The sequence below is a fragment of the Varroa destructor genome, unplaced genomic scaffold (genome assembly GCF_002443255.2).
Source record: "Varroa destructor unplaced genomic scaffold, Vdes_3.0 BEIS01000003.1, whole genome shotgun sequence".
Classification (NCBI taxonomy): Eukaryota; Metazoa; Arthropoda; class Arachnida; order Mesostigmata; family Varroidae; genus Varroa; species Varroa destructor.
This window is the reverse complement of record NW_019211456.1, coordinates 7,600,841-7,627,704: the sequence shown is the minus strand read 5'-3', so window position 1 is coordinate 7,627,704 and position 26,864 is coordinate 7,600,841. Positions and strand designations below refer to the sequence as shown.

Here is a 26,864-nt window from a genome sequence, read left to right as displayed (position 1 = left end):
TTTTTATTTTTCAATAGTCGGATCCTATTCGGCGGACTATGACGTAATCGTCCATAGATAAGTGGTCACCATATCTGCCGAGGCATATACTCATCCGTTACTAAACAGCAAGAGAAACTATGTTCGGTAAAAAAAAACCTTTAGGTCGAAATAGCTATATTTTATGGATTGAAATAAAAAGGCGGATCATGCAATCATAAAGGGCGTTCAGAGGAACTTTTATTTTTTAGTGGTGATTGGGCGGGCATGTAAACGCATGAACGTCAAAATCTTGTTAGGCTATTTAGGTGGAATCCGCTTTTTTTTTTTTTACAATATTTGTTTTTTTTTCTTTATAGAGATATCAACGGTTCGTAACGTATGCTGTGGTGTCGTTATGACAAATGTAAGAGCCGCCTTCGATCAGTGTATTGGCGTGATACGTACAAACGAGACTTCGTTTTAGTTTCAAGTAAATAATGTTCCCTGTTGATAGAATGACGCTGAACTTCACTAATGGCGCAGCACGGAAATACATTTGATTTAAAGCCTTCAAAGGGCCGTTCGATTACTGGCCTGAAGCTGAACTATGTGCCTTTTTGTTGTTGATATATTACTTCTGGGGACACATGAGGATCGAAGCCCAGTATCCTCGGAAGGGCAAGACATGGCTTTGCTCAAATAGCTTTTAGTGATTTTGCTGAATACTGAATGCAGCACCGTTTGTTCGGCCTGCATTGCATCCTCCGCTACTAGTCTTTCCAACTTACGACTAGCCCGGCTGGTAATAGTTAATTTGGCAATGATTTATGATTGGCAAACTAATGGTGCTTGTCAAATCAGAAGAGCCATCCCGATATTTAAATAAAGACTACGTTCGGTATGGCTATTATGACTGATTAGGCGCATCGAGCGCTCGCCGCACTTCTCTTTCGTGTGAAAACTATTGAATTGAAAGTCAACGAAACGTCGCCCTGTAACAGCCAGAAAAAATTAGTTCTATAACACTATATAATATTTTTATAAATAATTACTGGCATTTTAGCTGGGAAAAAGGGGGGCACTCCGTTTGATGATTGGGCGCCTTTTTTTGAAAGATTGTTTTCGTAAAACAGCGTTGTTACGGCAGCTGCATAAGCTTGCCAACGGCTAACAGCATCAAAGCATTTTTAAGGTCTAAAAATAACATGCAATCATCCTACGCCTAGAAAAAATTATTTTTCCCAAATGTGGTGCTCCCGCTATTTTTTTTTTTCGCATCTTTCCTCTGATCCTGTAAGAGCCGTGGGGCTATAACGGTTTGTTTTACGCGCTTTTTCCGTTCTATTTACGTGCATGCAGCTCCTTACCTACACGCGTACACCAATATAAATTGCAGAACTGAATTTGGCTCGTCCTATATGTTTCTTTCGGGTTGTTGCACCGCTAAGTTGCTATTTTCAGCGGCGAGAGGCAGCAGCAGTGTCAACGCGAGGTTGCAAAAAACCTATTGTGATCCAGCATTTCGTAATTATACACGGCTCTCATGAGCGACATGACTTTTCATCAAGGCAACGACCAGACCAAATAGCACTAGTAGGACCACTTTCCAAATGCCTGCTAATGAATCCTGACGTTGAAATGCGTCGCCGAACGCTGTTCGTCCCTCTGGAGGGTTGCTTTCTCGTGTTTTTGACGTCGTTGCTATGTGTCTGTACACCTTCTAGATTAGCGTCTGCTGGTCACTTCTTTATTGGCAAACATTTGTCAAAGACTAAATGGCTAGCTTATGGAGTATAGGCCAAACGAGGAGCCAAAAGGCAAGCGAGCTGGGGGTGATGCTGGCGCCTGCTGCCGAGGTAGAAGCCGATACGCTTTCTTTGCTATCCAAGTGACAATTGCCAGTGATAATGTTGGGTGAAATGGCGTAACTATCACGTTCAGCGGCGGCAGACGAGCGACGGATTGGCGGACTATTTAGCAAGTGGCAAATCGATTGTGTAGCTGCGGGTAGATGGAGACTGTGCATACATACGTATACGTACATATCGTCCAATGAATACGAAGGCTCATCAGCGAGGCAGGCGTCAGACGAAAACGACATGGAGCGAGCAGAGGCGCCTATTGTTTCGTCCTCCTATGAGGTTGCTTGCGCAGTTTGCTGAAGATGACGGCAGGTGTGAAGATCTTGTTGCAGCCAATTGCACGGAATACGGCAAAGTCAGATCAGACAGTACGAGCAGAAAGAAATGCGATTTAAAAAATAGCGGCCGATTGCTTCGACGGCGGCAGGAGCAGCGGCAGCAGAATAAAGAAGGCCGCTCGAAAAAGGCTGGACAGGTGACAACATTTCGAAAATGTCCCGGGCTCAACTAAGCTAAGTTGAGCGTTCGAAGACGCATCGCCGTTACCATCACGACCACGGCCGGCGACTAAACGATTGTTATTATTGTCTATACGACTGTGGCTGTCGCTGTCGGCCTCGTCGAAGATCTCTCTATTGGCTTTGTCGCGCCGTTTCGGCCGCCGCCAATTTTGTTGCAGTTCAGCTTTGTGGTGACAACGATGCTGACGTCGTACTATTGTCACTCCTGCTTATGATCACTTACATCCAATGGAGGATTTCTGCTGCTAGCTGGCTGGCATCGTTACATTTAGTGCGACGCCAGCCGGATCGGCGTGGTTAGCGGCTGGCTCACTATAGCTCCGATTCCACCGTTTCACAGCGGCAGAATTTATACGAAATGAGGATTGACGCAACTTATCTTTCTTTTTTTTAGGCCTCTACACGGAAAGACGCGCGGTTATTGTAGTCACAGCCAAGAGTTACGTGTCCCGGTCGTGTTGAGAGCATCTTGCAATGCTGAAAGGGGGAGAAGTAGAAAGAGATGGGAGGCACAGGCGGAAAGCTGAAACGGCAAAAATCAATACCAAACGACAATGTGTATGCAGATTATGCTAACGGATAGAAGCAGCATGCTTGTCCGAGCACTCAGATTTGCTGGCAAAGAGTAATCAGTAAACACACTATAGGAAAAATCAAGCAAAAACGATTGAAAAATATTGAGAAAAAGATTCTCGAAAAAAAAAGAAAATCCAAAGCAGCGAACAACGTGAGCTATATCTACGGCTGTTCGCACCGGCGGTACTGTTTCCTAATTGTTCTGCGGGACATGTTAATATTTGTTCCCTATGAGTTCCTATTGCAACTTTCTGTTGGCTGTATTGTTCTCTAACGGCCCCAAATATTACAAAATGTACCCATTACTTTAAAATCCAATGATCAATTCGACAAGTTCGAAGCCTCTATTCGCGGTACCGTTTATAGGTTTGCGCTATTTGATAGACATTTTTTTCTGCACGCGGTTCTTATATATATCTTACACTGGACTAGGTCGAATGTCATCGGTAAAACAAGCAAGTTTCATAATTTGAAATAGGCGCCAAAAGCACAATAGTATTTTTTGCCCTTAGTTTTGTCGAACAACTTCGGACTATTTCTAATGTTGTTTGTTGATTGAAGCAGACGTCTAGCCATTTGTATTCCATTTGGTTGACAAGAAGCATCTAAAGAAGATAGGTTCAAGATAGGAGCTTCTTCCCGTGCGTCCGAACCAAGGACATATGACTAGTTCGCTTTCAACTTACTGGGAACCTACAGTACGTTTTGTAAAACGTAAACACATATGTGGCAAGTTCTGCTTTAACGTCAAAATCTCACTAATCTCGCGACAGCTGCGGCGCGTTTTCGACTGTCAATAAAAGGGGGGCAGTATTTTATACCGCGGCATTGAAGTGGGATTCGTATCTAACAGTATTCCGTGTCCGCACGGTGAGTGTCAGTCAAGACAACAAATAATGATGTCAAACCGTTGCCTTTTGCTCACAGATAATTCTGTCTTTTATAAAAGCAATCGTTCTCCCAGATTCAGACTTATCAGTAGTCGATCTCCTGTCTGCACTTTAATGCCAGTCACTAATGATTGTGCCGATGCTGTTATTGCTCTGGTTGTATAGCAGCGTGAATTGTCGACTATTTCAAGTAAGTTTGCTTAACTTAGCTGTGTAGAGACGTCAGAGACGTACTGTTTCATGTACGTTCAGTTTCCTCAGAATGTGCATGATGAAACTACGATACGACACGTTTTCCCAAGTAGTACAATGTATTAATTTATCAAAATCTATCTGCAGCTGCTGACAGTGTTTTTGCTTTAAAATCACACATGGCTGGAACAGAATCTACAGGAAATTTTCAAGTCCAAAGCGTTAATCTGGACTGGTATATCGTGGTGTTTATACATACGAATGTCCGCAAACGGATGACATATCTACAGCAGCCAGACTTATCTTTACAGCAGAAGGCTGACACGCGGAACTCGACGGTTCGTTATCAATAGTCATCGTGGCGGCCTGCTAGTAATTTTCGTTGAGTAATGAAGTACACAGCAATCAGAAATAAGGGAGTTGTTCAATTGTGGGAAAAGTAAAAACCAACAAGGAGCAGCCATACCTGTCAGTGGACAATGGCCTTTTCAACAGTCATTCAGTACTGCTTGGTTCTTAATGGATTTTTGTAGACAAGCTAATTTTAGCCGAAGATATCTTTCATTCGGCTTGTTGCGGCGTACGTATATTTGTACGCCAATGTACGATTTGTAGCTCTTTCGTATACACCGGCAGATAAGAAGTTCTATATATAGATAGCTTATTTAAGATGTATTTATCTGTTTCGCCAACCTGTCTATCCACGTGTCGCTTCTTGCCTAAGGAACCCTGTCCGGGATGGGTCGGCGCTTTTTTCTACTAATTAGTATGACAATGAAACATGTTATTCTAACGATGTGTTGTTTTATGTTGGAACATAGGCAAGGTTCGCCTTAGGAAATTATTAGTTATTTGGAAAAGTATGGCTAGTACGAGAATCTACAGTTTGTGCAATACCTATAGTTGCATTATAAGAACTGCTATGGCAATTTAACGGTGAGGTACGCCAGTGCATACTGTTCTATAAATAGCTCTATGGTTACTACATGGCCAGACCCTTATACTCTTGTTCTTCTATTATTACCGGCCAGGTTTTTTGGCTTTTTCTTTTTTCGAAATGCATCCGCTGCTGCTGCTGCTGCTTTCTGTCTATCCTCACCTAGTTCATCCATTTTTCCGGCCCCTACTGCGCCGAGGTCACAGGGCAACGACCATCTTCATTTTAGAATTACCGTAACGGTAGTAACTGCAGCAATAACAATAGTGACGACTGCATGAGCACGTAAAGCAACGAATCGTACTCAAAGCCGTAAGAACGTGCGCGTTACTATATTTTTGTCATGAACGTCACAGTGCGCTAGGCTATTGTTGATTTTAATGTATCATGCTAACTATAGTTTGGTTAACATGATTATTGGACTTCAGAAAACAGTTTCCAGAGCTGAGTAATTTCTCGGATAAAATCTTGCCTATATCCGAACCAGTAGAGGTTGTAGTGGTAGTTTGTAAACAGCTCGTTACTCTGCGACTGCTAAAGGGTTGTCTATTTCGAACCAGCGGGGGCTGTTCCGTTGGAAAAAGGTAAGCGTTAGCTATACTAAACATTTAAGCATTGCCTTGCGGCTAGTACCGATTTTGACAACCTGTTCAGAGAATGCCGAGGAACATTATGATCGCGGGGTGTATGGCTATAATTGTACGGATGACCCCCCTTCCCGCTTCCCCCCTCAGAAAAATGAAAATTCAGGTTGGAGTCTTTAGATTTTGCTTGTGCTCGATCTTTTTAATCGATGTCTAAGCTGATGATAAGACCGATTGTAGGAAATGTTTTGAGTATCTTTGCGCGTAGGTAAGCAGGTGAAAACCAGGAAAAAGGGTCGATTCTTGTAGCTGCAATCATTTTGAATGTGTTTGCTAAGATGTGTACTTGTTACCCCCTTCCCACTAACTCTATAGCTATGTGTGCCATATCTTTACAAGGACGATGATCCGCTGGGGGAGCAACTCGAAAATGACGCCAACAAAATACCAATGAATGTATTCACATAAGTTCTTCTTTATTACAAACTCTATACTTTGAAGATTTTACTTTTTTACAGCATCAATAAAGTGAGCTCTTTTGGTTTTCCTTTATAGCAATTATTCGCTTCATCCAGTCTTTGGCCTTTTTTTTGCATGTATATGACCACATTGACGAAATGCAGATATGAATATTTTTTTTTAAGTTTACCTACCATCCGTGAATTGTAATACTCCCTTAGAAAGAAGTCGAACGAAGCCACCTCACACTATCCGACAGGCATTTCATAGCCACTTCGCCTTCAAATCAACCGTTTACCGAAATTATTCTTCAATAACGCGGTTAAGTTAATAGCTACCTAAACGAGTTGATCACCCATGCTAAAACCCCATGTCTTACAGATATTTTTCAATAATTTAGAACACAAAACAGCCTAAGATCTTCTCCTAGCAGTAAAGAAAACTTCGCCGAAGGAAGAACAGCCACAAGTCGCAGCAGGAAGGTAAACCCCCTTTCGTGCATAGCGTGGGGATCATCGGCCTGCGACAATCCACGGACGGCAAGCAAACTTAAGTGAAGTATCCTGCCGCCATTTCAGTGATAGGGCCATATTAATACGAAAAGTTGGTCAAAACTGTGTCTAGCGAGTAACTGCCATGGAGAAAGAGAGGAGCTGTATTTAAAGACGTTGGATTAAACCACAAGTGTTTGTAATCAAGGTAAATGTATTGAGGATTTTTTTGTGTGAAGTTATTTTCCATGTTATATGGTATTATGCTACTTTACTACCATTTTGTAGCCGATTAATTGACAGGTGCGTACGCCTAGATACAAATGAACTATTTCGTTGCGCCGATCTAGCTTCCAGACGATTCGATCGATTACTTAGGTTTCAATGTCAGGTAGGTCAGCATTAGACGCCATCCTTTTAAGTAAATAGAATATGTTTAAAATCTTTTACTGGTAGAACTACATTACGTACTTCCCCTTACGACACCTGTCGTTCGTTGGTGCATACGAAATTTTCCTGTTTACCATCAAGGGCTAAATCTAAGTGACAATTTTGCTGAACAGTTTAAAGGCTGGGCTTCAGGCAGAATATTGAAGAAGCCAGCTAGACACGTAAACAAAACGTTTAAAATATCCTACATCGTATATGATATTCGTGTCCCGGGTCTTCGTATATTAGACGCGGTGCATATGCTCCTCATGTCCTGGGCTTATATAATCTGTTTATGTGGCGCTAAAGGTTCATAGAGAGGTCATATATGTGTATGTTTGTTTATTCTGTATGGTGATGATAATGCCGAAGGTTGCAGCGTTTAGGTAACGTATGTTTTCTTTGTTACTGCCCATGCATCGCCTTGTTGCGGAGAATTTCGTGGGGTAGTTGCTAGGCAGTTTTTCATTGTCCTGGTTGCTTTTGTTGGCTAATGAGTTGGGCGATGGGTTCAGCGGGCGCTGGATGTGGTAGCGTGCTGATGAATAAACAAACCATGGTGCCGTCATAGCGAATCCGATGAGTCTTTCTAAAGAAACGAGCCTTCTACTATACTATAGATATACATGGGAGGCCTCTGCCTAACACAGCCTATCTAGCAAACGAAACTATACATACGGATCTGTTAGATTTTATTAATTATGATGATAAGGTTATTTAGTTAATATTGAAAAAAATAAAATCTCGAAATTTCGATGTACAGGTAGGCCTCACCTGATAATCACGTAGCTGCTAACAATGATCATTTTGTATTTCGGTCGCAAAATTCAACGTTAATTTACATTATATACTATTTAAGTGTATAAAAGATATGCATACAGCTGTCGGAAGATACTCCAAATATCCTTAGCTAACTCCCCTCGAAGCTAACTCGAAACAATGTATGTCCTAATCTCGAGTCGTCGACAAATTGATCATTTTGAAATCGTTAGGGAGTCAGACACCAGGAACATCCGACTCCGTTCCGACTGCAACGCAAACGTTTCATTATGAGTTTATATTGTTTACGATGGTGAAGCTCTACAATTTTGTCAAAGACTGTTGATTCTGGTTAGTCTTCGCTGAGATTTTACAACTTGTGTCGTAGCAGTGCATAATAAAAGCTAATATTTTTCAATGTCAATCAGCGTCGTACATTGCTCAAGGAAAAGGTTGCCATCATAGTCTAGTTCATTCGTTAACTCTTTTGTTATATAATTAAGATAACAGTCATACGTAGACAAATCGCATTGGTCTTAAATACATCGTACTCTCGAACGTACCTGATCCTGACAAACGTAAGGCTATCCGATCGAATTCTGTAAATAGCAGTCTCTCTTCTCGGGCTAAAAAACCGTCTGCTCATATGACGGATTCCCGCGGGAATTGTTGTGAAACCTACGGGCTGTAAACGTCCGCAATCGCTTTGTCCCTACTATCGGGAAGTGTTACTTGGTAAAACTGATATTGAAGAACACACTGGTGATCAGCCACCTCTTCATCAGCGATCACTCAAGCGTGTCCTGCTCTTCAGTGATCATCAGTAGCAATTAGCTTTCCTACTGCCGGGGATAACGCCGACCAGGTCGCTTCGCGTGAGCTGACAGTATGTTTACTCGAGTATGCTTACTCGAAAAGATGGTCATCATCAGCGTCACTATTTCTGTCATCGTCGTCCTTTTGAGTCAAGAACAATAACGACGGTAGCCGTTTTTCCGGAAGCCTAACAGTGTCATCGTATTCCAATGTGTGGCGAGAAATCAGCTACATTTAGCACTAATCGAAATCTATGGCGCATTCAACGTATTGCATAAACCTGTACCAAAAGCAACGATTACAAGACGTATATGGTATAGAGAAGGCCAGATTTTTCTATTTCATACTGACGGCAGCGACTGTTTTGTCACCCGCTGTCTTAGCGTACCCCCAATCTCTGATTGTGATATTACACACGTACATATACGTGGCAGCAATTTTTATAGACTAAATCTATCTTGTTATATCTTTATGTAGGCCTTTTCGTGTTTATCGCTAAAGTAGTACTATGGCTAGTTGCGTGTTTCTCTAAATAACAGTAACGAACATTGCGATAAGCCCGACCAGCTATATTGCTCTGTTCCGTCTGATCTAGCGGTCCCTTCACTACACCTCGACTAAGGGCAGAACGAAAACGGTGTTTAAAGAGCAATGAGCTTTCTCCTGTGTCGGACTCGCATAGCTCCAGTCCATTTGCAACGGGACTAGCAGTTGCCGTTAGCACAGCCGCGAGAACACTGTGACAGTGTTCTCCATTGTTGCAACTGAACTGCGGAAAAGAGACTGCGAGTTCTCGCTCGGACAGCGTGTGTAGTCATAAGTGGCCGTCCTTTGCGTCTCTCTGAGTTCTTGTATGGTTTGAGATCAGTAAAAGCACGACTGACCTGGACGTTTCATCCAGCTACCACTGTAGATTCGGTCTCTACACCGTATTAAACAAACTTTCACGATCTCCTTCGTCGACACCTGGGATTCCCCCATTCCTTTGCGCCTTCCCATCTCTGGTCAACGCGTGTTTAGTAATAAAACAAACGAAACAGGGAATCTAAGTGACCGCGTCTATGCCTAGTTTGTTTGTCGCGCCAGCAATTGTCAGTCATTTGGTGGTCCGGTGCTTGATCGTTGCTCTTTCTTTCAGCTTGCGTCAATATAATGATAGCGCTCTAATTATCATTACTAACTGCGAATGTTTTTGTTTGTTTTTTTATAGCCTATGTTTGCTTGCTCGAGCGTTACTATGTGTGTTTGTGTGTACGCCTGATAGTCTGTATCGTGCCAGTTATATTAATTTTATCAGCAAGTTGAGTAATTCCAGAAGTAGCTGTGTCGGACCCTCCTTCCGCTCGTCGTGTACGTGCGTGTGTGTATATATGTCTATGTGTTTGTGTCTCGATTCAATGCAAAAAAGAACGAAAATAAGCTGTTTCCAGCTGTTGTCGTCTATCTGTCGGTCTTACTGATACTGCTGCTTGTGGTGGTGGTGGTGGTGGTGGTGCTCCTGCTGCTGCTACCGCCGTTGTTTGAAGCAAAAAGCAGTGAAAGCGAAAGAGACTAGCAGTATGAAAAGTAATTGTTTGAATGCCTCTGCGGGGAAGCTGCGACGCAACGCTCGAGAGGATCGTTCGTTCAACCGGGACCGATCGCATCACAAAGCATCGACTCTCGTTTGGACTTTAGACCTCGCTCCGTCATGGTGTGGCTATCGGTAGAGACCAGCGGCAAGACGGCAGCAGCAGATGTAACGGCGTAATAGTACTGCAGCTGGGGCTGGCACTTCTATCGTTACTATTATTGTTATATTAGTTATTGCTGCTGGTGCTAGAAGCTTCAGTGCCGCGCAGGTGGACAGCGAGAGCGAGCGCGAGATGACGGCCATACCAGACAAGGCGGCAGTCAAAGCTGATCAGCAATAGCAGAGATGAATTGTCCGTTCATTGATCCACAGCCAACCGACTGGAAACGCTATCTTCACAGTCGTAAGCAGCAATATCAGGATGGCTTAGTGTCCAGTCACAGAACTGACCCCCCTCTCCTCCTCCCGCCTTTTTCACCCTCAAATCCCTACGCTTGTCTCGTTCGCGTCTCCGCTAAAATAGAAGGCGGGCTATTCAAATAACTAGCTTATATTAGGCTTTGTTTAGACTAGACACTAGGCACTACACTACCATAAGTGTAAAAAAAAATCATTCTTATTGGCGTTCGTTGAAGACGACGCCAATAAACTATACAACTCGAAGCACTCCCTTGAGTAATTACGCCGTGTAGCGTCAGCACAGCATGTACATATGAGATTAAAACATTTTGCCTCTTCACTGACGAAACTCGTCAACGAAATCAAAAGTTTACATCATTATAGTTGAGGCCAGCACATCTGTCACTGGGTGTACCCTCACGAACAGAACTACTTGCGCAACGCGTCCAGCGGCGAATTGTGCTTGAAAATGTTCTAATCAGTGACTTCCACTGCTATTGGTAATTAAGCCTTGTTTTAGGTCAACCTTTAAAGCAAGCACGCACGCGAAACGTACATAAAAAATAAAAAATGTTCTTCATTTTATTCCCGATTCTCGTTCATTGCGGTAATAACGTGTAGTTAGGCCTCGCACAAATCACTTTGTGGCATTACGGATACTGCATTAGTACTCTTGACGACTCCACGTGATGTTTTATTGTATTTACTGTAGCAGAAGAAGTGCTAGTAATTATGCAGACCTCCCATGCTTTATTTTTGCCTGTAGCGGTCCTGTTAACAATCGCAGCGGCTTGATAACCATAGCCCCCAGACGCGCCTCGGAGCTGGATGGATTCTACTGATCAAGAGACGCCACCGTCAATCGGGTACGGCTGACGATGTGGAGAAATATTGGTCGAATGAAGTGGTCATCTTTACGCGCGTTTCTCTACCATTAGATATAATGTGCTCTTATTTTCATAAAAATATGGAATATTCGATAAACGTATTGTTGGAGAAACATCCTTTTAAAGTTGTTGCAGGAAAATACAGTAAGCTATTTTATCTATGTGGCAATTGACTTCAATGAAATTCCCTTGCTGCATAATTTAAGAAATCTACCAAAAAAAAGTCTGTAGGATCACTTGAGTCGATAGATTGTTCCACCGCTTGTGAGAGGTGTGTTTTCTCGTGAGTTTACAGGTAGTTGATAATTTTCCTTATTCACTCATACGTGCAGGGTGTGTCAACGATGAGACGGAATACCGGGGCGAAGTTTAGCGTGTATTATACTGTTATTAGATCAAGCTGATTATGCTATCCTCACTGTTTGAAATAACTTCACGGCTGCGTAGCTATATATTTAGGTTACGGTGAATATCCTGATATGTGGATCTGTCGTCGATAGATCTCTGTCCTGACCAGAATGGCCGTGTGCTGATTCGAACGATTAGCTAGGTATAGTCAGAGACAAATCGGAGTGTTCTGCGTTTGATGCGTTCAGTGCATAGGTGGCACTAGCGGTATTATTTAACGTGCTGCTGATCTTTGGCAACGTGTTCTTCCGTATGACCACGTACTTCCTATTTCCGTTGGGCGTAGTCTATCTTTCTGTAGATATATTCGTCGTCAGATTTCTCAGAACTCATTGATGCGGTCCTAATTCCTGTGCATTTATTTCTAGTGACATATAGATCGGTCCCCGTTGTAAGGGGTCCTACTAGAAGCTGTGTTTTCCGCTCATAGATGTGTCGTGATGAAGATCATGAGATACAACGCTACTAAGTTAAGGAATAGGTTGATTTTGCTGCGTATCGCAGTGGGCAACTGCCACGTCTACGGGACGGGGTCGAGGCGCGTTTATGGCGACCGACGACAGCGGTCGAAGCTTAACGTTGTTGTCCATGTTCATCTTGACTGGATTCTACTAGTTTGCCGAAGCTAACATTGCTTTGCGTTGCCAAATAACAAAAGATGCTCGAATTATGACGCTGTTTGTTTCGTGCCAATCAAAACGAGTAGCTTCATCCAGGCGGACATACTTAACTAGATACGTAAGTGTTCATCTCGTAAGAGTCTTCTTTGACCGTTGTCTGACGTCAGGCCTCGTCAGCTAATTTTTTCTCACACGTTCTGTTTGTGACAAGAACGAATGCGTTGGAGAACATAAGGAAGAAATCCTTATTTTTGTCAATCTGAAATCTATCAATATATATTGGCATTCATATCCGCATCCGTCATCAGAAATTACTGAAAGTCCGAATATATTTTTTTGGTTTCGTTACTTATTACACTGCGGACGTGGAAGCAACGACTGTATCTTAATTAAATGTAGCCATTTGCAAAAGTCCGTTCATAAAGGGACCTGAGTTACAAATTGAGAACTTCCTTTATACAATATATAGTTTTCGCATAGTTTAGTTATGAAATAGATGACAGCTCGTAAGTGAGCTGGGTAAATATCGGATGAAAAAAAGTAAATTTCTCTGTCTTCTATATATAATCTCGGTTTTGCTTTATGACACATTGTAAATGCATGCTTTGTGCACATACTTTGGCATACAACTCATTAACGTTAGCCGCTGCCCCTACAAGCAAGCAGGAAACGCACAAAATAATACGCACGCAAGGGCTAAAATTTCATTTCCTACGCTAGATATATCTAGCGTATCTACGAGGTGGAGCACTCACACGCAGGTAGGCGTTGGTGAGATGTTTGCCCTAGCGAGTGTCCATATTTCCGCTATTGTCGATGTTAGAGACCAGTTATTTCTTCGGGCAACGATTACCTATCATTCCAGCACAATGACACTAGCTAACAAGTAGAACATTGACAGTTTATGCTATGGCCAGCTTCCATGCAACTTCTGAAAAGTCGGAAAGATTCCAAGGGGCAAATCTTCAATAAAGCTCAAGTTTGAAGGGCTTGAAACAATTCTGATACACTTGAATATTTTATAATGATATTGACGGCTGTTTTACATAGAAGAATATTAAGTGTCCATTCGACCGTCCAATTAATAGTTGGCGCTGGACGCCAATGAGCTTCAACGATTGGTCTTGTGTGCCCCTTTGCCCCTCTTCTGCTTAGTCTTGTGGCAGTTGGGTTGATGTTTCACACTGTCGAATTCTTCAGCCCAACGTGAACTGTATGTTAGCGACCATTGCCTATTTGCCTAGCCTATATATATTGCCTAGCTAGAAAAAGCTACATCTTGTCAAATTTGACTTTACGGCGACAGGTGTCATCTTTATAATGCCTTTGTGTGCTACGAAAATGGCATTGGGTACTTACTTATCTCGTCTCAATGATGCAACTGAAATTCATCGTCTTACATCCTTAGAAAAGCGTATAAATGATGAGGCTTATAATTTGCCCTTGACCTAGTTGCCAACGCCATGCCTGTTCCTTTTTTCTTGTATACAAAGTATTGCTTAGGTATTATGAGACAAAGAATAGGTGTACTAAATATTTTATTATTAACTAAAATTAAATGATTTGACCATTCTCGTAAGCGAAAAGATAATATGACGTACATATCAAATAGGTAAAAGATTATTCCAATAATTATCTAGCATGACTAAATGGGCATTTGCGCCCTGTAGAAGTGTCCCGTCATCGTGCTAGCGCTCTCAGCCACGGTGCTATCAGAGGGTATATTGGTAGCCCAATAGAAAAAAAGCCTTCCTACGTTAGGACTTTGTAAAGTGTTAATGGCCTATTTGTTAATATATATAGGTTACGTGGATCTAAAGGTAGATCAAATTTGAGATGTGTATTTCTTTCGCACTTTTTTTTCGAGTTGTTCGACATAGGCCATTAGGCCTACTCCACTATTCAAGCATTGTGCCGCCTTGCGTTTCTCCTACGATCGAACGATTTCGTTGTCGATATGTTTATATCCTACTGGAACATTATGCTTTCGCAAAAGTCGACGCGCAACTACCGGTGTCTTTTGAGATTCCTTTTCACCAAACAACTTTCCCGCTCTGTTTTTGATGGGACGTCAAATGATCGGAAAGCTATAGAACCTCACCCATTTTCACGTTATGATCATTGAGCTCGACCGGCCGTCGGCCCAATGGAACACTCGTGAGACTTTGAACTCGAATTGTGGGATGATGCTGGGCTGGACGGCTAGTCTGTTCCATCTTGTATTGATTGAATTTAGATTTGATGATGGTCGCAGACGATTTAGCAGCATTAGAGCAAGGCTTATATATATTGGACTGTACAATTGACATCAAGGTACGCGGAAAATAGAGAAAAAAATAACGACCGAAAACGATTGTTCGATTGAAACGCACCAGGGAAAATAACGTATATTTAGGAAGTTTTTTTTCTATTCCGTTCAATAGCAAGATGATGGCAGCATAATATGTGTGCGTGCAATATAGTACTAGATAATAAGAGCTGTTGGTTGAAATCTTGACTCTGATGTGTTTGCGAGATGTCAAAAATGTTGATGTCGCGATGACGATTCATCTTTTCATGAAGACAGGTAATTGTTGCTATTATTGGCCATATGGCTTACTAAGACAACCCGCTTTCCAGAACAGCGACATGTAACTGGGTTAAAATGTGTAGCATGGTATTTATATAAGCACAGATTTACCGTCACCGTTTTTCCGCACAAGTTAAATTATTACAAATCTTGTGTTCATCGTTCAGCTAGTTACGCTGTTATAGAAGGGTAACGTCATAGATTTTGAATCATAGGATTAGCCTTTTAAAATCCTATAAAGCATTTGTGAATCAATGCCGTTTTGTATTCAAGGAACTGGCTTGGTTAGAACATTACCTAAACCTGTAGTACTAATAAGCTATGTTTACGAGACCGTTTATTGCCGTCCACTGGCTTACGTACTTGGATACGGCCGGCCTAGGAAAGGAACGATGGGCCAAAATAGTACAAGACGTAATCGTGCAATAGTAAATGGTATGAGACATCACTGGAGCCGACAGACTCTTTGTGCACCAATTTCTGAAAAAAAAAAACGTTCGTCGATGTACCGCTAATGCTATTGTGTTTATTAACATTTCAACGCTAATGTTATCATAGCTTACGTTCGGTTTTATGTATTACGTTATATATGTTCGATACAGAATACTGAATAGAACATTATGTATATATATATATGTATATATATATATACTTTTTATTAAAGAGTTCTTTCAAAACTAGGAGAAAAAATATTCTAAGTACGTCATAGACAACGTTGACTAGCAATGAATATTCCATTATTTCACCGCTAGCATTCAATGGGTCACTTCCAAATAATTGATGGCTTCCACGTTTGGGTTAAATGGTCAGAATTTTTTATACCTAGCTCAGATAGTGCTTCCTTCGTTTTTCCTACCTCTCGATATGATAATTTTCTTATACAAACCAGTGAACCTGTTCGTCGAGCAAACTATCTCCAGGGAAAATGATCAGTTTAGAAAATCGGTGACCATCTTGAGCTAACGTCACGAAGAACCGCTCCATTTAAAATATGTCTAGTAATAAAATTGTAACGTCTGTATGTAATATTGATTGTTCCAGCCGCAACCCTATAAATTGTTATTTTATAATAGTAAAGAACATTAGAAATGAGGTAGGTTTTTCCGTCTCTGTAATTCAGTTATAGCTTAATATGATCCTTTGATTTTTCCAGGTAATTTGGATGTTGTCGAAGGCAACTTGAAGCTCATTCTTGGCCTCGTCTGGAGTCTGATTGTACGTTATCAAATTGGCCGTTCCAACGCGCCCGCCAGGAAGCTGATGCTAAATTGGTTGCGGGCCGTTCTCCCTTCCGGTGAGTGCGCTATTTACTCACTCGTATTTAGGTGGGCAATGAAGATTACCATCGTTGTATTTTTCATGTAAGTAATGTATTGTATTTTAAGTACGCACTTACGTCCCTTTCGATTTAATCCTTGGGTATGCTCATGCGCCGTTCTTCTTTTGCCGATTTTCACGAAGTTGTAGGGGGTCCTCGTTGCTTCAACGCTACATCAAGTGCACTCGTGAGCACTGTAGGTTACATGCGATTAAGATAGTTCATTACTCTTGTATGTTCGCTCATTTGCAAACATAAGGTGTTCTTCACTGATTCATACTCTACTCAGGCTAGGAACGCGTTCCTTTTCGGCCTGTTCACAACTCTGAAGTGCGTGCAATTTGTGTGGTGAAGACCGTGCCCAGCTTGCCCGTAGGCTTTTGCGATGTTGGCGGTCGATTAAGTACGTCGGTTCTTCACGAAAAGTTAACCAAGTGCTGGTCAACGGCTATTTGCCTTTACCACACATGAGTACTTCATGTTATTCTTTCATTTTGTGATGGCTAGAGTCTAGGTAGCTAGGTTATGTGAAGTTGTTGACACATATGATCCTTGAGTGCACGTATACACATTTATGTACATATACATAACCACCTATAAGAATAAATGTAATCAGCGAACGCTACCGTGGGTTTACAATGCGGTTACAACGATCAAAGAACCTCAGGCAGTTGTTCTGTTGCATTTTTGACGAACGCTTTTGCTACCTTCGTTGAGTGGTACTTCATTTTCAGATGTGATGCACCCGTTTAGTGAATGTTTGCTAAAAGGACTATCTAGAATAATCAGATTATTACGGGGAATATCAGTATAATGAGCACCTTGAAAACGTTACTGCTTATCCTGATAGCAAACGAAGTATTATATGGAAGTAATTATTTTCAAATATGGGTTTTAAAATGACGAATTTCTAGTCAATTGTCGATCACTGTCATGTCTTAACGTTGAGATGAAGTACTAATTATCTTTAGATGCTTTTCTCATGAAAAACTTGCAATAATGATAATAATAATACTTGGTACATGATAATACTTGCGGTTTGAAGAAAATCTTACTGGATGAAGGTATTTTTCAGTTTTTGGGAAAAAATAATATCTTCCGTTGTATCATTACCGACCAGATCTAGAAAACGTTGACCAATGGTGAAACCGATATGCTAACTCTATAGGAGAGGATTTAACCGTAGCAGTATACACCATCAATGCAGCCTCAAGGCTAGAATATTCACAGGTCAGATGCGACGCCATAAAAATCCACTAGGCCAGATAGTAGCTTCATAACATAGAGCATTTCGGGTCGGACTTCAATATAGTTTGTTTGTATGTTGTTCTTATCGCACGGAGAAGCCGCTTTCTTTTATTGGTAGCAACAAAGCAAACCATCGTAATTATCCAATGCTAACTCTAACACAATGACAATTATACGCACAGCAAAGGATAGTTGTACAAAATGCAGATGTGGCATTGTAAAATAATAACCAACAGAACATTTTCAGCTATCCAGGATCAGCTCTTCTCCTACACATGATTCTACGGAACCATTCATTTGACTATAAGCAAAAAAAAAAAAAGTGACAAATTCAATCTAGGTAAAAAGGCATTGTTTAGTATATCAGCTGGCCGTACCGGCCGTCGTACGGCGTGGGGTCCAGCTAGATTGACAATAATCAACGAGCTAATATGTTCTGCGTTTGGCACTTCGTTAATGGCACCCCCCAACGGACGACGCATCTCTAACCTCTATCAGACCAGCTACTGCGTGAATAATTTCGAAAATCTGTAGTGCTGATTCTGTTCGCATGCATGGGGATTTATTTAAACCCATTTTACCGATACTAATCAAACTACTCTGGCTAAACAAGTTCAACCGATGATATTCCACACGTGCCGCTTCCGTACAGTTCATTGTGTATTGATGAGAGATAGGCATAGTGCTATAGTGGTCTAATGGGAACTTTTCACATCGGCAAACCACGGTATACACCGTTATAATAAGTACCAGCTAAGAACATTTCCTATGCTGCCCGATTGATGACTGTGTAGCCTGCATGAGTTCGTGCTACCCTTATTAGGATCCTAATGAAGACGTGTCGGCCGACGACGAAGTGGACGGAGCTTTTTATCTTCGCAATAATAACAACCGAAAGAATATCGAAGCTCGACAGGAGAGACTGTCTGCTGATGTTGTTGTTGCTATATGATGACGACAAAGAGTACCACATTGATACTGTTGCTCTGTACGATGGTTGCTTGTAGCAGGTGCAGTGCGTCCACTTAATCATAGAGCAAGCTTAAATATGTAGACAGACCGAATAGATATTAAGGCTAACAGGGGGCGATCTGCATATCGATGATCAATGGGCAATTGCCCTCCAAAAAAGCACCTTGTTTATAGAGAAAATTGTGGGTTGGGTACACTGCCGTTACTTACCGCTAAATCTCTTGATGCTTAGGTATAACCTACCGAGCATCTAGTCGATAGACTAAGTGCGAAACTGTCTTAGTAAAAATCAGTTGAACAAACACCGATCCGAGCAGTAAGAGTACAAAGCATTCACATTATATATGCCGAACGTTTTTACACATAACTACCGGGTTTCCTGCAGTAAGTTAAAATGCAACTCTTGCCTTACCGTTCGCTGCTAAGCCGTTGTATTTGTTGCAATGTTACGTAAGATGAGTGAAGATATGAAGAATAATTATCGCTTCTTTAATGTTCGAACAAGCAACGATGATGAAACAGTACCTACCAATAAGTAACGTCGTTACTAGCAACTTTCGCCTCTTTCGTTCCGATAATCGACAATACCAATTGATCGTAATAGCCTGGGCTATACACGGGCACACAGGCAATGAGGCACACTACTTTCACAAGCGAATGCATCGAGTCAGAGTTTAATCTGATCCGTTTTTTTCGTGAGGAATGGAATTTAGCTCGCAGGTGAAAGATGGCCACATAATCGTGGCAATAAGTGATACTCTTGAACATCTCCTTATCTTTGACTACTAGTACCATTACAGATTGTTTCATACTAGATTTAGTCATCAAATTTCGCAGCAGACTGTTCCCCTTAAAACATGCGACCTTTCGCTGTTTCGACATAATAGACGCGGTGCAGCGAGCTGATTCAATACCGTGTTGATTTAACACTACTGAAAATATGGCTGAATCGCAATATGGAAAGACTGCAAGGTGCCTCTCGCATCGTTTTAGTGGCCGGTCGATGGTGAAGCTGCGAAACGAAAACTAAATCTTTAACAAAAACCCTTGCTTGTTGATCGTTGCTACGAAAACAGGCTTTTTGCAGTTGTATACCTATGTCCTAATCAGGAAAGCCATGCTTCTTCCGCCAGTCGATGGCTGTGCTTTGTTTTTTTTTTTTGCTAATGCAAAGGAGGAAACAATTCCTCTGCTGCGATAGTGGATTACGATAGTAGCGATGCATTTCTAGCGTCAGCAGGGAGCATCTTTTGACGCGTCCTTCGGCGGCCGCCATTCAACGGCGGCGAACTATACAACTGCCGTGTCCCTAATAGACAATACATCCTTATAAGATTTCCGGACGACGGCAATCGAAAACGAAAGTGAATGTCAGTTCCAGAAAGTTTCAATGATCCTTATCTACTATGATTGTAGGTTGGTGTTTTTGTGGTTTTTCTCATGCGTTTATGTTAGAACGCGTGTACGAGGAAAAAAAGTAGAAATGAGGGCATATATGATATATGTGCCTATAATAATTTAGAATATACGATATTGTAGAAGAATTGATGACGCGAGAACAGTGAAACGGAACGCGCCGCTTATCATCAATGGTGATTTTCGATAAAGCTTTAGTAGTGCGGACAGAACGAAGTAATGAATGAATTAGGTTCAGTCCAGTGCGTGCGTAAGTGAACCACTAGTCTAATATATAGTTTCTTCTGGGACACATATACGTAATCCTGTATTTTCTCTATACGTTACATACCATACTGAAAGAACCCTACTGAAAATACCTCACTTATGTCTGCTTATGAATATTTCAGAATTAGACATATCGAACTTCTCGACTGATTGGAATTCCGGAGTGCTTTTGAGCGCGCTTGTCGATTATTGCAAACCTGGACTTATTCCGGACTGGAAAAACCTCAATCCTAATAATGGGTAGAGTTCTTTATATGTGTTATTTGGAAAGTACCCTTCCGTGCGGCCGAAACAAAAGCTCATTCAGTAAGATGAGCGCTTACTATGCTAATTGCACGTATCTATCCTTGCGTGTATGCATGCATTGCCTGTAAGTAGCTTGTCTTTTGAAACGATTTCGAGACCTTTTGGGAACCTGGCGCCGTATCACGTATATACATATATGTGAGTAACGGTTTTCGACACGACCATTATTTGCGCAGGTACGAGAATTGTAAGCTAGCAATGGAAACTGCTCGAGAACAGCTGAACATCCCTATTGTTCTTCGACCTGAAGACCTTGCCTCTGAGAGACTTGACGAACTTTCAGGTACGCATACGCTCCCGGATTAACTAACGAGGTCGGACACCATTCCATCATGCTGTACTAGATAATCTCTAGTGTTAAACATAGATATTCCATCTACTTACTATGAATGGTGAACGCGCTTTATTTGGTTTTTACAGGCCTTAATAGTCCTATTTTGTTAAAGTAGTTGTCTGCGGTAGTCGAGTAAGCGTCATAGATTTATTCTAAGCCAAATGTCGTTTTTCCCTTATGATTCATCGTCTTCTGGGCTATCAGGAATGACGTATCTGTCGTATTATATGAACGACGCCTCAGCCGGATATTGTGCCATGATCAACTGGGTCCGCCAATATCTCCCCTACATTAGCAACTTCACCGTAAGTAGTAGCAGGCACTGTAGTGTAACGTGATAAACATAAATTCTATTTAAAGAATGCATTGTGTGTGTGTGTGTGTGTCCGAACTCTTTTGTTATTACTTCCCCGAAATCTGTCAGATGAAGGAGACACTTTTGGCACGCCGTCAGCAACGAACAGAAATAAGTCTTATTCTCTAGCTCAAACTAGGTCGTCGTGCTAGGTCAGATACTCACCTAAAGCATAATTAGCGTCGCGATGATCACGGGCGAAAAACTGCCCCATCACGATAAAGGTAATTAGGATATAGGTTACTGAAGTCTGAGGTAATTAGGTATATGATTAGACGCGCGTGAATTACAATAATCGTAATGTCTAACTAACCAGCCTGACCTCATCTATTGTTAGAGGTGCACTATCCTTCAGCAGCGAATAAAGACAGACGGCAAACAGAGTCGGCCTTGGATACGCGCATATCTGTCTGCGTGCGCGTTAATATGATTTTTTGATGCATTACTTTTTAAAGGGCGTCTTGTAAAAACGATCAATTTTTTATTTCGATTACTATTATATCATAAAATCTATTAGGTATTCTTCAAAAACAGCTCGATCCGCACAACAAAGCGAAGTGATATCGGCCAGTAAGGCCGCGCTGACTTCATTGTGTTGGTTGTCAGTCAGCCAAAAAAATTAAAAATTTTCTCATTGGAACTTGCTAGATTCAAATGCCCCCTTTATTAATAGAAAGCTTATCTACGATACTAGCCAGGGACACATCGTTCGCAGTTTATAATATATAAAGAATTAATGTAGCTTTTGGTAAGAAGAAACTAAAGTTTGTAGTCGATCTGATATTCAGATCTTTTGACAGCTTAAGCAGACCTGGCTGTCTGTGATTTTTCCATTAGACTATCGTACCACTCCACCGAATTCTGTACATAAAATAGAATATATATTATCACGAAATAAGTTTGCAACTTAACTCTGTTGCAAACTTGTAGGGCGAAGTCTGTATATTAGATCTAAAACGTTGTACGTGACCGACAAGCCAAGTAAGACGTTTTGGTCTTGTGATAAAAACGACAGTAATGGCTTCATAGAGTAAGGAACGAGGCTTCGAACGGTTCACGGCACTTCGTCATCAACAAACGAAAACTTCGAAGTGGGAAGCAAAGGAACAAATGAGAATACTAATTATCCGCCAATCATCAACACCCCAACACAGATGTATCTTTTCTGATTGGTATCTCACCACCTCCACCATAGCTTCACGGAAACAGCAACGTTTCCCATACCTGTACATATACAAATTGTCGCAGTTGTTATTACTATGAATATTAACTATGCCATTGTTATTGTCATATCATTTATCGTATACGTGTTTGTACTGAACGAAACACCTGCGGCACACTGTCGCCGTTCGGTCAGAAACACCAAAGGGCGCTCGCCTCCTGAACAACGAAATTGTACTAAATGTCGCACTGCGGGAATTTGTAACGTTTTTTCGTGAATCGATCAAAAACACTGCTTAACTTCGCCGTTCGCGTGTATTACGTGTGAGTACCGTCATTGTTGTTAATTGAGAAGGTACATTTAAGATAAGGCAAAAGCAGGCGGAAGGTAACGGCCGCCAGCTGTTGTTTCCCCACTATTAGTCACTGCACAGTCCGCGCGCAGTATGTCGTAGTGCTGGCATCATGAACGTATCGATCAACAGGCACCGCTACAAAAAAAAAAAACCATTCACAGTCGTTCGCGTCAATGGCGTTGTAGTTTATCTATGCACTCGATTCATACAGCTCACCGGATCCGTCAAGCTAACTCGTCAAAAATTTACTGAGTCGTACGCTTGATGTATAACTGCTCGGTGCGCACGTTTGTAGTCTTTACATACGCAGGAACGACAAGAATCTGTGTACGTAGGTAATGGCTAGCGAGCGTTGACAAGACATTTCAAATTTGAAATCGTCCATTGTTTTTTGCTTTGTTAGGCGTGGACGAAAATAGAACTCCCTAGAAATCTAACTAGAATCAGGCGGTCTGACGGATGCCCATGATCTAAGACTCGAGCCGATTTGCCTCCATCAAGAACTGTGTGTATTTTTGCCTGGCACGAATGAAAGCTCTTTTAAGTGTTGCCTAACGTGGTGGTCTACTACGGCCGGCGTGAGCCTTTGGACATATTTCTACAAGTAAAACTGAGAATGTTTATTTTCCAAACGAACTCGGTTGAGTTCGTCGACCGTCTCGAATATCGAGCTTTGCTATAACATTGTATCTTGACACAAAATATATTCGTAAGCCTTCGCCGAAGCTAACGTACCACGACGAAGCACATAAAATCTGAGCAAACTGGGTGGCACACATTTCTGTATGGCGCCTCGTAGGTACCAGCGCGCGACGTCGAACCCGTTACGATTAATCAGTCAAATTCGGATAGGGTAATTCGTTTGACTGGCTCCCCATCAAACGATTATTTTAGGCGTTGTCGATTTGCGATAACGAGGGATCAGAAAATGTTGTTTTTCGTTTGCCGATCACACTTTAACTGTCGCAATACCGTGACTTCTATAGCATCGAAGACAGATATCGGCAAACCAGTTAGCCCGCAGCCTTGTGTTCAAGCTATTCTATAGACGATGATTATCAGAAGTTATCTTGCGGCCTTGGTTGCTGTGCCCGACTAAAAATTCAACTTATCGTTGTTAAGTAATGATCAGTTACAGCAGAACAATCTTGCAAAACAATTTTGACAAAATGCATCATAGTACTTGTTTATCTAACTGATCGCTTTCGATCATCGAACAATCGATAACCTGTATACAATCAGTATATACTCGTTACCTATTCGCTATGGAAAAGTACGCATTGAGTACGTAAGTCACCGTGTTCTTACTGTTGCCATATTGAACAGTTGGCAAATTTTCCTGGTAAAAGTAGATACTTTCATTTCAAACCGTTCTCCTTCCCTTATAACTTATAATAAACTTCCCTAATAACTATGTTCTCAGACATACGCCTAACAGGTAAGTACACTGTATTACATTTACGAAAGTACGAGCGTTCTTCTGATGCTCCAATATAGACAGTAATAGCAAATCTACCACGACTACCTTGTTTTCATTAGCGACGTTCGTCTCTCTCCCTGACGATAGGATAGGGATCAATTTTTGAATAAAGTCGGCTAACGTCTGACACTCTCCGCCTTACTTCCGGGGAACGTCACCGGTAAATTAGGATTTCTCTAGTCTGTTTTATTTTATAGTAATGAATATTTACTTTTCACAAAATGAATAAGCATACAAACACTCGATTTTAAATATAGATGAATGAGAAAAATCGTCGGGGAACAGATTTTTACGAGAGCGTTATATAGTACAAGCGGTCGTTTTTCCCTCAAAATAATAATTTACACCCTATACAACTGTGTGACCTCTATAGTACGCTTGGTTCTAATATCGACTTTATAATTATATGTAATATATATTATGTATAATTATATTATGCACAGTAACGGCCACAAATTAGCAATGCGTTACATGGTAATTGTTACGGCCGCCGCGCTCTTTGACGGAATAGGTCAAAGCAATTTTTGTTTGTTAAATAAACATAAGATATTGCTAAAACTACTGCAGTGTTCTATGAGGCGCCAAACGTATATGCTAATAGAAAACATTGGCCGGCTATATTCTCTGTTACACTGTATAATTTTCATAGCTAGAGTGTTGTAATGGTAAAAATGCAATGTAAAAACCCTGTGTTGTGTTCAATTTCACAGACGGACTGGAACGATGGAAGCGCCCTCTGTGAACTGATAAATAAACTTGGGGGTTCCGTGGACATGAACGCACTTTCGCGTCTTCCCCACGAATTCGAGAACAATTGTTTTCGTGGCATTATGGCTGCTAACACACAACTGGGCATACCGAAGTACGTTGATACGCCTTAGTTCTCGAGTACGGTTAGAAGACTCGCGATTTTTATTTGTGCATTGATTTGTTTGGAGGTAGATATCAGTTACTCAGATATTATAAACTATTGTCTGTTCTGTATAGGTGTACAGTTAATCTTACCGTATAGTTTCGTTTAACTTTACGACTATCACAGCTGGCAAGAATTGTGACGGCCGTAAGTGTAGTACTTGGGGCGGGCTTGCAACGACACGCTGCGGTAATATCAGTTCTCAACTCTAATAGTCCCAGTATATCCTATAGTTACTTACGAAATTTCCAAACAGATACGAATAAAGAAATTCACGAGCAGTGTGACTCATTAGATACAACGTATCGCTACATCTTTATTTGCTCAGGACGATATCATCGAAGGAGCTGTCCGACCCCGATGTACAGGCTCTGGCGGTCATGGGGTATCTTGCTAGATTCCAGAAACTAACGCCTAGGGAAATCAATGCTTCACGAAAAAACGAACGGATTTATGTTCGAGGCGTTGACCTCAATAATGTGCACGTCAACAAAGCAGTAAGTAACCCCAGGTCAATAGAGCAACTAAGTGAGAATATTAGCAAGATGTCATTTCCGGACGAAATACGTTGAAATCTTTACGTTCTTCGCGTCCCGTTTGTTCACAGGCGACTTTTGAGATCGTTGCTGTGGATCCGTCTATAAACGTGGAGAGGGACGTCACCGTTGAGGTAGTCCAGATTCGGAATGGGCAAAGGGTACCAGTCAGGTATGAGAGTGCGTCACGAGCATTGTATTGAGTGTCATCGTTTATTACCTACACTTTACTTCACCAAATACCAGTCACAATTACTCGATACGTCATCGTGCAAATAACCCCGTATCTTGTGTTACCTCTATGATAAAACCATGTAATGTTGTTAAAATAAAGCCTTAGTTCATTTCTCTACTAGTTTAATTCAAAAGCACTTGCCAACATCCGACCTAGATATTGGCGCCATTTAGCGCAGTGCTTGACAGGGTAAGCCGGTAACATACGTATATGAATCATGATGTATCTTACCACTGCAACTGAGAATGCGATCTTGCCGTATTACAGGCTTGACGTCGATGTTAGCGGTGGCACAGGGAGCTTCCTGCCCACGGAATCAACTCCACATGAGCTCCGTGCGTTTGTGAATGGCGTTCTAGCTGAGTGTTGCCCAATGTTCATTGAAGTCTTCCCGGACATCTCTAGAATTCTCTACTCTGGAATTGCGCCATGTGCCCTTGGAAGCCTGGTCGAAGTTCTGGTTCGTGCTGGTTTGATCATTAAGATCAAGTTCTCTATAATTGAATTTTCCGATCAGCTAGCAACATGTTGCGGTTTCTGATATCCAGCACAAACGAAAAATTCCCTGCTTAAACGGAAGATTTGACTACTACAGTACCTCAAAACTTAGTTCTATTGCGCGATTTCATTTTTTTTTTAATACCTCCGCCTTCTGGGTTTATGTATGCACTTATATGATTTCCGTCGTATATATCACTTATTGTACAGATTAACTCGAATGGCGTCCAAGGACGCGGCGTACAAATCGAAGCAGTGTCTCCAAGCGAAGTGGTGACTCCATGCGAAGTCGATGTTGATCAGAGTGGGTCATCGTTCCGTACTTCTTTTGTGCCACGCACCGTGGGCGAATGGCAGATACACGTGACGTATGCAAGAGAACATATCTCGGGTTCGCCGTTTACATGTTATGTGTACGACCCAACCAAAATCAAGGTGAACACCCAATGTCAATCAAGCACAATACTGTAAATATTAAGTGCAGAAATAGAAACATTATCATTATAAACTACGATACAGGAAAAGACCTGAGGGCA

General features: G+C 41.6%; 1 protein-coding gene and 1 long non-coding RNA gene across 19 annotated transcripts in view; one reads left to right on the top strand and one right to left on the bottom strand.

Moving 5' to 3' along the window:
* LOC111246174 (filamin-A-like) overlaps positions 1 to 26,864 on the top strand; it is a 73,123-nt gene that overhangs the window by 23,404 nt on the left and 22,855 nt on the right. For 14 of the 17 annotated variants that reach the window (XM_022795328.2, XM_022795325.2, XM_022795326.2 and 11 more), the window contains 9 exons: positions 16,087 to 16,227; positions 20,277 to 20,394; positions 20,637 to 20,743; positions 20,999 to 21,099; positions 24,857 to 25,008; positions 25,388 to 25,556; positions 25,667 to 25,767; positions 26,098 to 26,290; positions 26,539 to 26,763. In XM_022795328.2, the coding sequence (XP_022651063.1) occupies positions 16,087 to 16,227; positions 20,277 to 20,394; positions 20,637 to 20,743; positions 20,999 to 21,099; positions 24,857 to 25,008; positions 25,388 to 25,556; positions 25,667 to 25,767; positions 26,098 to 26,290; positions 26,539 to 26,763 (1,307 nt within the window). Of the gene's footprint in view, positions 1 to 17; positions 6,682 to 16,086; positions 16,228 to 20,276; positions 20,395 to 20,636; positions 20,744 to 20,998; positions 21,100 to 24,856; positions 25,009 to 25,387; positions 25,557 to 25,666; positions 25,768 to 26,097; positions 26,291 to 26,538; positions 26,764 to 26,864 lie in introns of those variants that run through there. The other 3 variants (XM_086985209.1, XM_022795330.2, XM_086985211.1) reach the window with 2 other exon arrangements.
* Positions 6,679 to 8,526, bottom strand: LOC111246176 (uncharacterized). Of its 2 annotated transcripts, XR_015324940.1 has the most exons (3): positions 8,225 to 8,524; positions 7,782 to 7,930; positions 6,679 to 7,440 (listed from the first exon to the last, which is right to left on the bottom strand). It is a non-coding gene; the product is annotated as an uncharacterized LOC111246176 (long non-coding RNA). The 2 variants fall into 2 exon arrangements; XR_002671563.2 differs by lacking the exon at positions 6,679 to 7,440 and having other exon boundaries at positions 7,578 to 7,930; positions 8,225 to 8,526.